The 12,973-nt window shown below is 38.1% G+C and overlaps 1 protein-coding gene across 4 annotated transcripts in view; it reads right to left on the bottom strand.

Moving 5' to 3' along the window:
* Window positions 1-12,973, bottom strand: part of GRID1 (glutamate ionotropic receptor delta type subunit 1) — a 533,775-nt gene that overhangs the window by 111,971 nt on the left and 408,831 nt on the right. For 3 of the 4 annotated variants that reach the window (XM_054832728.1, XM_054832731.1, XM_054832730.1), the window contains one exon: window positions 12,617-12,670. The exons of the other annotated variant lie outside the window; for it this stretch is intronic. In XM_054832728.1, the coding sequence (XP_054688703.1) occupies window positions 12,617-12,670 (54 nt within the window). The remainder of the gene's footprint in view (window positions 1-12,616; window positions 12,671-12,973) is intronic. 4 annotated transcript variants of the gene reach the window in all.

Raw genomic sequence — 12,973 nt, 5'->3', positions numbered from 1 at the left:
AGACGTGTCATCAGCAGAAGTGAACCTGGCCCCATACTTTTAACATTCAAGAAAACAAATATTTTGTTTTCTTGCCACTTTCTCTGTCAAGCTGTGAGTGAAATGACCATGGGGTTATTATAATTACTTGTTACGGTTGACTAGTACTGTAGCTTTGGCTCAATTTAGTTCTTCTTTGCCAATTTCCCATCATTTTTTTAGGAACGTGAATTTTTAACTTTGCAGAAGGTGAAATTCATTGCATTAACGGCAGACCAACTGGTGTGGCGTGAAAGCAGAAAATAAATATATACTTACAGAAGCCAAAGATTTGGAGGCTTAATAGAAAATGCTGGGCAGCACCTGCAGCCTTGCAGGGAGACACCAAAGGAGACCCACAAGTTCTACAGATCCCTCCAGACTGCTGCCTTGGATTTCTCTGCTGTGGGGCTGAGGGGTGTTAAAGCCACACAGTGCATCTAAGCTGCTGTCTGAAGGGGAGACAATTTTATGGGCTAGCTTTAACTCATTATCTCCTAGACTGCATCCCTTGGCAGGCAAACTGAGTCTGAGTGGTTGGAAACAGGAGAGAAAAAAAAAAAAAAAAAATCACAAATCATCCAAACCTTTACTTCACCTCACACCACACACATTTTGTGTCCTCTCCAAATGATGCACAGCCTTGCAAAGATGTCTCATTATCTGTATCAAAACGCTTGACCTGTACATAGCAGACCAGAACTGCTTCCTCCATGGGACTTCCAGAAGTACAGTAGTGGAGGAGATCAATTATGTCAGACACATTAACCCAGGTTCTTCCCACTTAGCCATAGGCACAGGCTGAGTCCTGAATGTAAAAGCCTAGTTACTGTACAGCCAAAGAAGAAAACCAGGAACCTCTGGAAGGAAATTGAGGACATAAATTGGGCTAAATCTGAATCTGAAAGCGCCACCTTGGTCTGTATGGACAGCTGACAGCAGCTAAAGCCTCCAATGCAAAGCTCCCATATCTTTTTCAGCTGATGGACATTCATACCAGCAAATGATCCATTCCTTTTAGAAACTGGGTTCCTTCTTAGAAACGTAAAAGCACAGGAAAAAAAAAAGTTGTTGTTAGAAGAGCTGGGAACAAAAGCTCTGCCGCGTTTTTGAGCTGGTGCTGTACAAGCTAAAGGTAACCGCGTGCCTTTCCCTGCAGCCGGCAGAGCGGCACGGCCGCAGGCAGCACCGCCGGGCACCCGTTGCAGGTGCAGCAGCGGGACAGCGCGGCCGAGTGCCTGGACCGCAGAGGAGAGCGGGTCAGCACCATCCCGCACCGGAGCAGCCCGACCTGCGGCTCCCCAGGCCAGGGAGTGACCCCTTCCCCCCGCCTGGCACCGGCCGGCCCTGCGGACTCCGTGCCAGGGAGCTCACGGCCCCGGCTTAGCAGCACGGGAAACCTTAAATGTCACGCGCAGAAAGGTCACCTGCGTTCTGACTGTGATAAATACGGGGGGTGGCGGGGAGAAAAGAAGAAAACCAAGCCAAAAAAGGAAAAACAAGTATATGTGAAGTTGGCTCTTACTTTTACACCCATCAGAATAACAGCATACTTCCAAAAAATAGTTCTAAGCCTTGGAGTCACAGGGGAAAAAACATTTCACACTGATCTTACAATTAAAGTCTATTCATCAAGTTGTTTTGGTTTAAGTAACACATTTTCTTTCCTGTACAGGATAGGAACAGTTTCTTTACATTGCAAAACTGACAACTAAGCAAGTAATTTAATTTGGTCCTAGAGGTTCTTCTGGTTTGGGGGGGGGGATAGGGGGGTTCAAATAAATGTATCCCAAATTTCCAATCTTGTTCTTGGATCATTACACAGCACAAGACAGTACACAGTAATTACCATTCACACCATGTGTAAATCGTGTATTCTAAGTAGAGCTTATCAGCCGGTTTGGCCAGGCAAGTGCTCCTTGCAGAATTCCCTATCACCTGCCCACTTTTTGGCTTTCATGATCTCATGATTTTGCTACTGCAACATGGGGTATATCTTTACTTAATATAGGTGGTTGCTTCAGGGATATGCTTTAAGGAAGGTTAAAGAGCCTAACTCTCTCTTACTTGGCACTTTCAATAGCAATTTGCACTCAGGACTATAAATATTGAATTTCTTGAATGAGGATGGAGGGAGAGCACTTTACCCAAGGATAAAAGATGTTGTCTTATCTAAGGGCTCTTATCCTGGGTTTTTGCCTTTACTAAGGGAAAGAATTTGTCTATTCCCAACATTTCAGGGAGCACTTAAATATTTTGGTAGGCAGATGTAAGACTGACTATTCATCCAGGCTAGTAGTAGTTTACACCACCCGATGCAACACTGTAAGCGTATTTCTTTAAACTGCATTTTCCTTTCATGTGGCATATTAATGGCAAAGTTTACTCTTCAAGAATTTGTGGCATTCATTTATCTATTTATTTGCAAACAAATATTGGCCATTTGGGGAATTCATTTATCTATTTATTTATCTGCACACAAAGAACTTCAGTTAGTTTGTAATACCTAGCCATATTGCTCAGGGGAATATTTAAATCTGCTCTAGTTGTGCTCAACTATCATAACACAAATTGCAAAATGAGACAATTATGTTTCACATTACAATCTCTATTTTCCTAGAGGTAATGACAGAAAATTATAAATTTTAATGACATTAATAATTTAAAGAACCAAAAGAGATTTCCAGAAAGCACGTCTCTGGGAAAACCAAAGGATTAAACTGAATGGCAGTGAGGACAAGGCTGCTCATGGAAACAAGCCACAGATTTAGGTGGAATTTTTGCATTAGGATCAACACTGTTTGTTGGGTCATTCTAATTTACATCTAGAAAGGGACACTTACTCACTTGTTGAAAATCTAGAAAACACCCTTCAATTAGCTGTTTCTTAAAACCTTTGTGACAGCTTAGCCTATAGATAGGTTTATTCAACTTTAACATTATGCTGGCTTCTCTGCATCTCACGTGAACAGACACACACATCTCTCCATAAAGGTTAATCCTTTAAGGCAAGGGCATAATCCATTTTTCATAGCACAGAAAACATTCTAATACAAGTCTGCATGACAACCTGTCCAACTCCCATGCTTACTGTCTTCCCACAAATCCAACGCTACCTTACTTCTCTTCCTTTTACCTGATGCTCCTAAAAACCTCTACAGGAATGTATTTATAATTTAACTGAATTAGCTCTATTTCTAGATATAAGGACTCTGCACCGGGTGTCCAGAAGTCTCTCTCAGGTTGTAGCAAGTGCCTATACACAGTAAAAGATCCTCTGATTTAACAAAATATTATTCCATACTAAAAAGTATTTATCTCGGGAAAGAGAAAAACACACAAAATGATAGCTATCAAAAGCTGGACAAAACAATCACCATTGATTTCAACGTGGATTTCACTGATAAATAACCCTCATCAAAGCTCATCTTACCTTGCTTCTAGCCGACTAAGATTTTCTGTGTAGTTCAACAGCATTAGAATTAGGTCAGTTATGAACGCCACGAATTTTTTTGAGCAGGATACAGGTATACATGCAGTACAGTTTCATGTATATGTATACCCCTCAAGCATACATAGGGAAATTATACATTTTTGTGAAAATAAATAAACAAAAATTCTGCTGTTTCAAATACAGCAGCCGAGAGGAGAGAAGCAAGATTTCTTTGGGCAAGCAGTAAATATAGACTACCTGGAATAAAATTGGAATAAATCGTTAAGTTTTGTATTGAAATGTGTCATTTGCTAAATCTTAAGAAATATTCCACAGTGTTTTCCTTGTATTTCTATTCAATTTTTTGACTTTTTTAGTTTGTGCATTTTTGTATAATTTGAAAAGATGTTAGAACGCTTTCGTAAACTATTATTAAAAAAGTCTGCTTTCTTTTCAAGAAAAAATAAGGCACGAGAAAGTATAAAAGATTTATTAACTTCTTGTTATCAGAGTAAACACAAGCGTCATTACACAGACTGACACTTCAAAAAAAAAATCTTTTGGCACTTCCATATGTAGAGAAAGACTGAGCAGAATTCCAGTCTATCAGACAGTCCTGGTTCTAGCCAAATAAAAAATGAAGCCATAACAATTTCCAGAGGCTCATGGGTCTAACTGTTGATCACTCAAAGTGCATATAACACAGGAATTTCTAGGGGAAAAAAAATAAAATATTTTCCAAACAAAAGTGAAGAACAAACACTGCATTCATAAGGAATCTTTCTGCAAAGTCATAAGTTTCCCCAAAATTACTCTACAATCCCTGCTCTAGGAAAACACTGTTCATCATGCATTACCCAGGACCTTCCTACATCCTACCCTTGGGGAAAAGAACTAGTTTACCGAGGTAGACTTTATCCGATAATTACTATTCTATTTTCTGCTCATTTTCCTCAACCCTTGAAAAATATTTTATAGAGTAAAATAAGAACGAAGTGCCTAGATGACAGTGGAGAAGCCATTTGATTCTCAAATCAAAAGGATGAGTAACTATGGATGTACGGAGCATGTCTGACATGGTGAAAGGAAAGAAAACGACTATTGGCGGAAGGAATGGAGCTGCAGGATAGAAATGGAAAGTAACTACATCACACCAGGAGACAGATGATGGGATACTTTCTCATCCCTCATATAACAAACTGCCTCCTACAGACAGCGAAACAGTGGTGAAGAGAGAACTATGAAAACAGCATGAATAAGAGAATTGAGCTAGAGTCCAGAAAAGGATTAGCAGAAACGTGTTTTGAGTGAATGCTCTGAAAGGGGAAAGGAAAAAGCATGAATAATCTTTTTCTGCACTTTGTTCTGACTGATCACCTAGGTTGAGTTTGGGAAAGTTTTATTAATCAGCTGAAAATCTAGAAATTCATCTGCTGGCAGCACCACCAGCATCATTTGGAAAGTGTCGTCTGCCCAAAAAGGAAGAATAAGGTGAAGTGCTGTCTAAAATTTTTGACTCACATTCAAGCGATGTGGGTAACATCGTCTCAACATGGCTCAGAGTTCCCCAAGTACCTTAGCACTCAAACTTTCTGTCTAAGGCTTCCCACCACTGACAAAATATGTATTCTTGCTATACTTCCAATCTTTTTATACTTCCAAATCTTTTTATTACTTCTGCAGAAATTACAAGATGTTTTCCTCCTACTTCACTTCTCCCTTCTCCTTCTCCTCAACTATGAGGGCTTCTTCTGACAAGTATCGTCATAGTTGGGAAGAATTTAACCAAATACTCTACAACTGCAATTGCTATAGTAATTTCTCTGTTCTTACTGACTCCAGCCTTTCCAAACCAGGATCTTTTCTGTGGATTGAAAAAAGAAAATATCTTACAGCATCCTTTTCTGGATGATAATTAGAGTTTAGTTTTATTTTTCAATTAAAGCTTACAAGAATTTCAGCTGTCTTCGAACTACTGAATACTTTGCTTTCCTATGGATTTGGAATCGTTACAATACTCTATTTCTATAGCTTCATGCTATTTATTTCGGATTTCTCACTGAAAACAGATTTTTGCCAATAACAAACTGGTCTCTGAGGTTTGGGGGGTTTTTTTAATGTATTTATGGTTAGCACCGTACATAAGAAGCAACATAAAGCTATTGATTATTTTTTAAAAGCCCTAGTTATTAAGCTCAAGCTAGTACAAGATGATCATCTGAGTTACTACATTCTATTAATAAAAAAAAAAATTCTTTGATTTTGCAAGAGCCATTACGAATACAACTTACCTTTCTGCTATCCACCCTGCAGTGTTGTAGCATAGGTTGTTTTGTTGATTTGTGTGTTTGTTTATTAACAGGCCAAATAACAGCACAAGCTTTTCTTAGTGATAAAGAAATGAGCCCTTATTCAACCTTAGACTCTGCATAGCATTAAACTACGTGTTGAACTGGGCAATACAGAAATAGTGTCACCCACCGTGCAGTCCCCGTGAACACACACAAACACCGGGAACTGCACTAGTGCGTCTACCAGGACAATCACAAGTGTGATTCCTCCCTCCTTTACAGTACTTCATGCAAAAATGCAATGGAATAACGCATGACACTGTTATTTTGTAAAATAAAAAAGTTTTGCTTTATTAGAAAGAACTTCTCCCTTCTTTAAGCATTATGCCATGACAAATACCCACATGGGCTGGTACTTCACCCATGAGAAGGATTTTATTCCCCCCATAGTACATTTGTTTCCTAAAGAGTACCTGATCATTTTGACAGTAAGGAACCAATAAAATGAAATTTCCACTAGTTCTCCCCACTATTCCCATGGTTCCAGTTTGAGAATTTAGAAGTGAATATTGTTTGAATTTCAGCATTTTTTATTCCATATGGTACAGAATGTGGTAATTCTAAGACTAAAAAATCAGGGTAATAACTTATTTCATGTTAATAGTAAATACCCCTTTGTACCTGATAAGGGTTAATCTGAATCAATGAGAATCAATTTAATGGAAAAGCAACAAATGAAAACTGTAGTCAAGTAGAAGCTCTAACCTTTACTTTTCAGACTTATTTTTTACACCTTATCATTAAATCTATTTTTAAAGCTCAGAGAGTGCCAGTAATTCATTACTGGGCATCCTTCTATCAAAACTACATACAATTACAACATACTTCTCCATTTCAAATGACTGATAACAAGAAATATGATGCTAGGTTCATCCCTGACTAAGTCAAGTCATTGGGACTACCCCAAGGGTGGATTTGACTGACAGATTCCAATCAAACAGAATTGCTCTAGCTTGCTCAGTAGTAGACAGAAAAGGATGGAGTTCCATGCTGATTGGAAATCAAATATGAATCACAGTTCCCATAAATTTCACGTTTGTCAGCAAAAGTGTTGAATAAAGGATTCGATCAGAAGTATATGGAGGGACTATTTGTACAAACTGTCACTGCCATACCCACACTGAAAAAGGATATGTGGAAAGACCTAGTACAGAAGGTGCAGATCAGAAAATACCGAGTGGCGTTCATGATACAGTAGTATTCGTCTTTCCAAACTGAGATCCAAAAATATTTAGCAGACTTACACAATATGAGTAGGATGCTGAAAAATGAAGAATAACAAACAATAGCAGAAGCAGGTATGAAGACAGACAAATGATGAGATGGAAGAAAGTAACCAAGTTGTTCCTATTAATTATCATATTTAGATCATAAACCTTTTCCCAATACTCATTCTAATTTGTACTGCAGAAGATTAAATTGCATTTCCTTTATCTTTCCAGAGTGAACATGTGATCATATTCTTCTTTTAATTATATCTGTTCTACTGCTATACCCTTGGTCCATCTTCTGAGTTTCATAGGAGATAAACCTAATTCTTTCAACCTTTCCTCATGGGACATATTTTCCTGAGCTTTCATTGTACTAGGTGCTCTCCTTTGGATTTTCAATATTGTTCTGCATTTTCTTTACTTTAAGTGTCTTACCCAAAACTTGCAATACTCTTTTAACAAGGCCAAGTTGATGTCAAGCAGGGCAAAATAATTGCCTCCCTTATATACAAAGGATGTTTTCGGTAACATATCTGAGGACTGGATTTGCTTGTTTTGCAAGATCACAACAGTAGTGATTGATATTCTGTTTGTTATCCACAAGGATTCTAAGTTGCTCCTGCAGATGCTCACCAGCTATACCTCATTTTGTAGCCACACCCAAAGTACTTCTCTGTATTGAATGTCATCTGGTGGAGTGCCTCTCATTTATCTAAATAAACTGGAACTACTACGGTATGTTTTTAACAGTCTCATTACAATTAATAGTTTCTATAAAGCTAGCATCAAGTCAGTAAAAACATTAAAAGCTCATTTTTCCATTAAGTAATCACCTTATACTTTATCTTCTGCTATATCTAAACTTTTCTTGTTGCCTTTTATGACCGCTGGTATGAGTTGTTTTACAGCTCAGCCTCATTTTATAATCATTTACTTCATTCCGCCTTTACACTCCTCCTCAGCCCTGTTTCCCACCACTTTTTCTTTAGAGTTCCTCTCTGATTTCAAGATCTGTGAAGACAACCCATCGGAACCATAACGATACCTTATCATGCCTTCGTCTCCACAGAACTCCACAGTCCTGTTGCCATCCTTTACTCATGTTACTATCTTTCAAAAAACACTACCAGTTCCCTAAACTTGTGAAGTTGGACAATCTTTTTATTGGTGTCCATTATCCCTATTCTCCTTTTCTCACTTCTTCCTCTTCTTCAGACAGTACATTCTACCATCTCACAATTGCTTTCATGCCAATTATCTTCCGACTTCCTTAGCCCATTCTTCCTTAGCCATAATGAAATCTGAACTGATGGTTGCTTAAACTTTTTAAACACGTAGGGATAACATTGTCAATCACAGGAAACTGTGGAGCCCTGTCTGTGTCCCAACATTACTTTTTCAACTGCCGGGGAAATTGAAATCCTCCATTATTTCGATTTCTTGTCTTTGGGACATTGCTGTCAAAAATGCATTTTCAAAAAACAGTCTTACCCAGTGTATGTCTTCTATGTATTTCCACACAGCTGTTCAACAAGTTTGACCCTCCCCTCTCCTTAGCTTCAGAGCAAGTATGCATGGTTTGGACATGCAGTGCTATGCTGTCTTCACTTCATCCCTACCTGTCCGTTGCGAAAAATTCTCTCCTGTCACCAGTAGCCTTGTGCTTTGTCCTACCATGTCTTACAATTTTCAATTAAACTGACTAGTGATGAAAGTTTGTTGAAAAAGAAATTAAAGGAAGGAGGTGATAACAATGAAAAAACTCATTTGAGTTATCATTCAAATTCAGTACCCTTTCCATTTCTGTGAAGAGTAGTTGATTGCTTTGCATACTTTACTGATTTACATGTAAAAATAATGACTGTTTAGAAACTTGGAATTAGAATTAAATATATTGATATGAGGGAGTAAAGTACTGTGTTTAATTTGAATGTATTTTTGTCCAAATTCCACTTTTGCAGAACAATTTCTTTTATCTTTTCTCTCTCCTTGGAGAAAATTTCAAAACCACGAAATGTCCCACAAAAAGAGAAACATGGTTTCTAGTGCTATTTATACCCCCAGACCTACTGCTGCTGCTAATAAAAAAAAGCAGACACAGACTCCTAGAGCATTGCTCCTAGTACAACCACATACAAATTCAGTTTCAAGTATTGCTCTTGTGCCTCTCCCACAGACATATGCCCTGGGCGATGCACAGCATTTTCTCTGAACAGACAGAAAAAGAGAAGGGAAGAATGAAAAATGTCAGGAGGAGCTGACAGAGATGCTTGATGTCAGGCACCAAAGAGAAAGAAATGTAAGAGAAAAATAAAAATGAGAAAGAAAAACAGGAAGAAAGACAGGAAATAAACACCCAAAAAAAGGGGTGCATCCACAACTGTGCCAGTCATGCTCCAAGAAGACAGAGCACACATCTATCAAAGCTGGTAGGTCACTCCATAAACAGCGCAGGTACACGCAGAACACCAGATATGTTCTAACAGATCTTCTTTAGGGTCAAAATTGCTGGCCGTTGGCAAGTCCCAACACAGTCAATGGTAATAAAAAGTTTTGAAATATTCTGGAGACAAAGCTAAGCATGGACTAGTCAGTGTTCTGGAGTTGTTTGCTTTTTCAAGGATTTATACAGAAATCACAAATATTCTTGCTCTTGAAAAGCTACTTGGCATGTTTAACCCAGAATTCAGGTAGAATCGCTACCTAAATGAATGCAAGGAATGATTTAGTATTTCTGGATGAATAAAAGTGAAGATGATGAAATATAAATCTAACAGGGGGAGGGTGGTTAGAAATACATTTCTTTTTTCCCTTCAAATCCTCACTACTTTTGACAGCTCTGCAAGTTTGAAACATAAAATGCCTGAAATGAGAAAAGTAGATACACTTACAAATATATATTTTTAAAACAGTAAGTGTTTTATGAATTTGGCTTCAAAGAGGACATATGAGGGCATGATATTGCCTGCAAAGACTCATCCCTGTGTATTCTCTTATCCCGAAAGAGAATAACTTGCCATGTAACATTTCAGCCTTCCAACCCAATACAATGAATTCAACTCCCAATTCACTAGCCTTTTTCTAAAGAGGACTGCATCCTTTTGCACCACCAATTGGTGTATCCAAACTGAACAGGTACTTCAGCACAGGGACTTGGGTTTTGGAAACTAGCAAATGCAGGATCTTGATAGTACAGCTCTGTAGTTTGAGACCAACTCTTACATTCCAACATTTGTTCATTTGCTATGTTACCAGTCACATAGTTTTAAGGCAGCTCATCACAAGCTTAGTGGTGTTGCTCAACCAACAAAATTGAAGTGATCAAATATGTTCGAACTCCAAAACTTAACTTCTATCCTGCTGTATGGGACAGAAACACAAGAAAAAAAAACCCAACACCAAAAAACCCAAAAAACCCCCACAAACCAAAACCCAAAAAACCCCCCACAAAACAAGAAAACCAAACCCAACTATTTATTGGATTGTCAATACAGAGAGAGTAAAATAGATTTAATTCAAGACAATAATAAAATCTCGTATTGAAATAATACCATGCTATACAGTCATTCTTAATTTAGCAAGTTAAGTCCAAGGTTCAGATGCTCATTGCCTTTCATGAACAGAAAAGTGTAGGAACCTCAATCTGCCTGGGAGTGAAAAAGGACTGGCTAAGTATTTGGTCCATTTACAGAATGGACTACACCTGGCTTACTACTCGTGTGGAATTACATCAAAAAGAGCTGATTTGACTGTTTAACATATTTTCTTCTCACAGTAGCTTTAAGCACACAGAGACCAACACTTTCTGTTAAAAAAGGATAATCAAGGCATTTGGTCCTCTTTTTGCCCGCAAAGAGCTCTCCAAATTTTCATGAATTTGAAAAGTTTCTGTAATTGTTTGAATTTAATTTCATAGAATCATAGAATGGTTTGGGTTGGAAGGGACCTCAAAGATCACCTAGTTCCAACCCCCCTGCTGCGGGCAGGGACACCCTCCACTAGACCAGGTTGCCCAAAGCCCCATCCAGCCTGGCCTTGAACACTTCCAGGGATGGGGCCTCCACAGCTTCTCTGGGCAACCTGTTCCAGTGCCTCACCACCCTCACAGTGAAGAATTTCTTCCTAATATCTAATCTAAATCGACCCTCCTTCAGCTTAAAAAAAAAAAAAAAATTCATTTTGAGATTTTATAAGCATGTGCACTAATATTTTTCACTAGAAAGTTATACTTTGGATTTACATTTTTCTATCATAGCTTCCCTACCCAGTCTCTAGCTATAAAAGAGGAAAAAAAGAGTTCCCAAAATAAAAGCAGAATTTACACCCTGTGTGATGTGTTTGTGTATGTATGTACATGCTTGTGCATGGGTGCTGAAGGTTTTTAGTTGTGACGTTACAGATTCAGGCTTCTTGAAGTGAGTTTTAACATCTGAACAATAACAGCAGCAATAACAAATTCACAAACACTCCCTCTCTCTATAAATGTTTAGAGAAATATGCACTGTATTATCTTTATGTGAATATAAACTCTGACTCTCTGGGCATCTTGCTGATATTTTGTAGTGGGTCATTACTGCAGCTGACAAATCAGGAGGTACTTAAATGTAACAAGGACTAGAAAGAATTTATAAAGCCTTTATAAGCCGAGACTTCACTTGCTTTCACTAGACCCTATTTAATTACAGAACCTTTCTAATGCCACACAATAGAATTTATGGTTACTATTAAAAGTAGCCTATCCAAAATGATTAGCTAGGTGCAAAGAAAGAAATGAGAAATTAACAAAGGAATTGGTTATTAAATTAGAAGCAATGCATGTGTAATATAAAAAAAGGTGAACGTGGTTCTTTTTAACTTAGATATTTTACTATCTTTTAACAAATCATTATTAAACCCAGAAATATATAAAATAGTGCCATTTATCCTGAAAAATCAGTGATTTATAAATTATTATATATAGTACAACAGTTAAAGCTTTCCATTGCTTTTAAAATATGAGTCTGCACTGATTCCCATTAGGGCATCGTGGTACTAAAGTAAAATAAATAATCGGAGTAGTAGGACAGGATACCATTTGCTGCAGAGAGGAAATATCGCATTTTAAATCTATGCTCTCCTGGATCTTGGCCAAAACACCACCACAGTTCTGCACTAGAGAAAACCTGTGTGTCATGTAAACGCACGTTGGAATGAGCTAAGCCTCCGACTAGCCCCAGCGCTCTTCCCTCTCCTGCTCTCTGAATGCAGGCTGTCATAGCAGTGAAGGGTGAGATTCTGGCAGATAGAGATGTATGTATTTGAGGTTTCTTTTGAGACTTTCTCTGCTTCGTAAATAACTAATGAGATAGAATCAACACGAAGGTAAAAATAGAGTCTTGCCGCTGCTATGAGGTGTATTGGAATCTTTCTTTTGACCTTTGGTGTTCAACATATGCCAATTCTACTGAGACAGACATGCAACGACACCGCAGAGTTTGCATCTTGTACCATTCAAAAAGGAAAAACGCTAAGTGTGTGCTCAGTTTGATGTGTCAAAACATATGAAAGAAAAGACGGTGGTGAGTGAATGTACCAAGCTATGTTGTCTCTTTTGACTTTCTTACCTCATTTACATAGACCCAGTGACTATCCTTTGATGCAAGGTTGGTTTCCACAGCCTACAAAAAGAAATATAATAATAAAAATAGATAAAACATGTGAAATATATTCCAGAAAGAACTTACATAAAAAGGTACTATTAAGCTCATTTTGATTGCTTTCATTGCTATTGGCATTGTTACAGTATAGTTCTTTTCATCTCTTCCACTGCTTCTTCATGGAACGGTATCTTGTCGGTGCTAGTTACATTTGTCTGACTTCAGTATCTAAAGTACCCCGTACCATGAATATATTCCCTAGATGTACCACAAAAGTATATTGGAGCAGGGTGGTACATCAACGTAATAAGGGATCCTACGATG

This window comes from Grus americana, chromosome 7 (genome assembly GCF_028858705.1).
Source record: "Grus americana isolate bGruAme1 chromosome 7, bGruAme1.mat, whole genome shotgun sequence".
NCBI classification, from domain to species: Eukaryota; Metazoa; Chordata; class Aves; order Gruiformes; family Gruidae; genus Grus; species Grus americana.
Note: the sequence above shows the minus strand (reverse complement) of the source record. Positions and strands in the feature narration are given on the sequence as shown.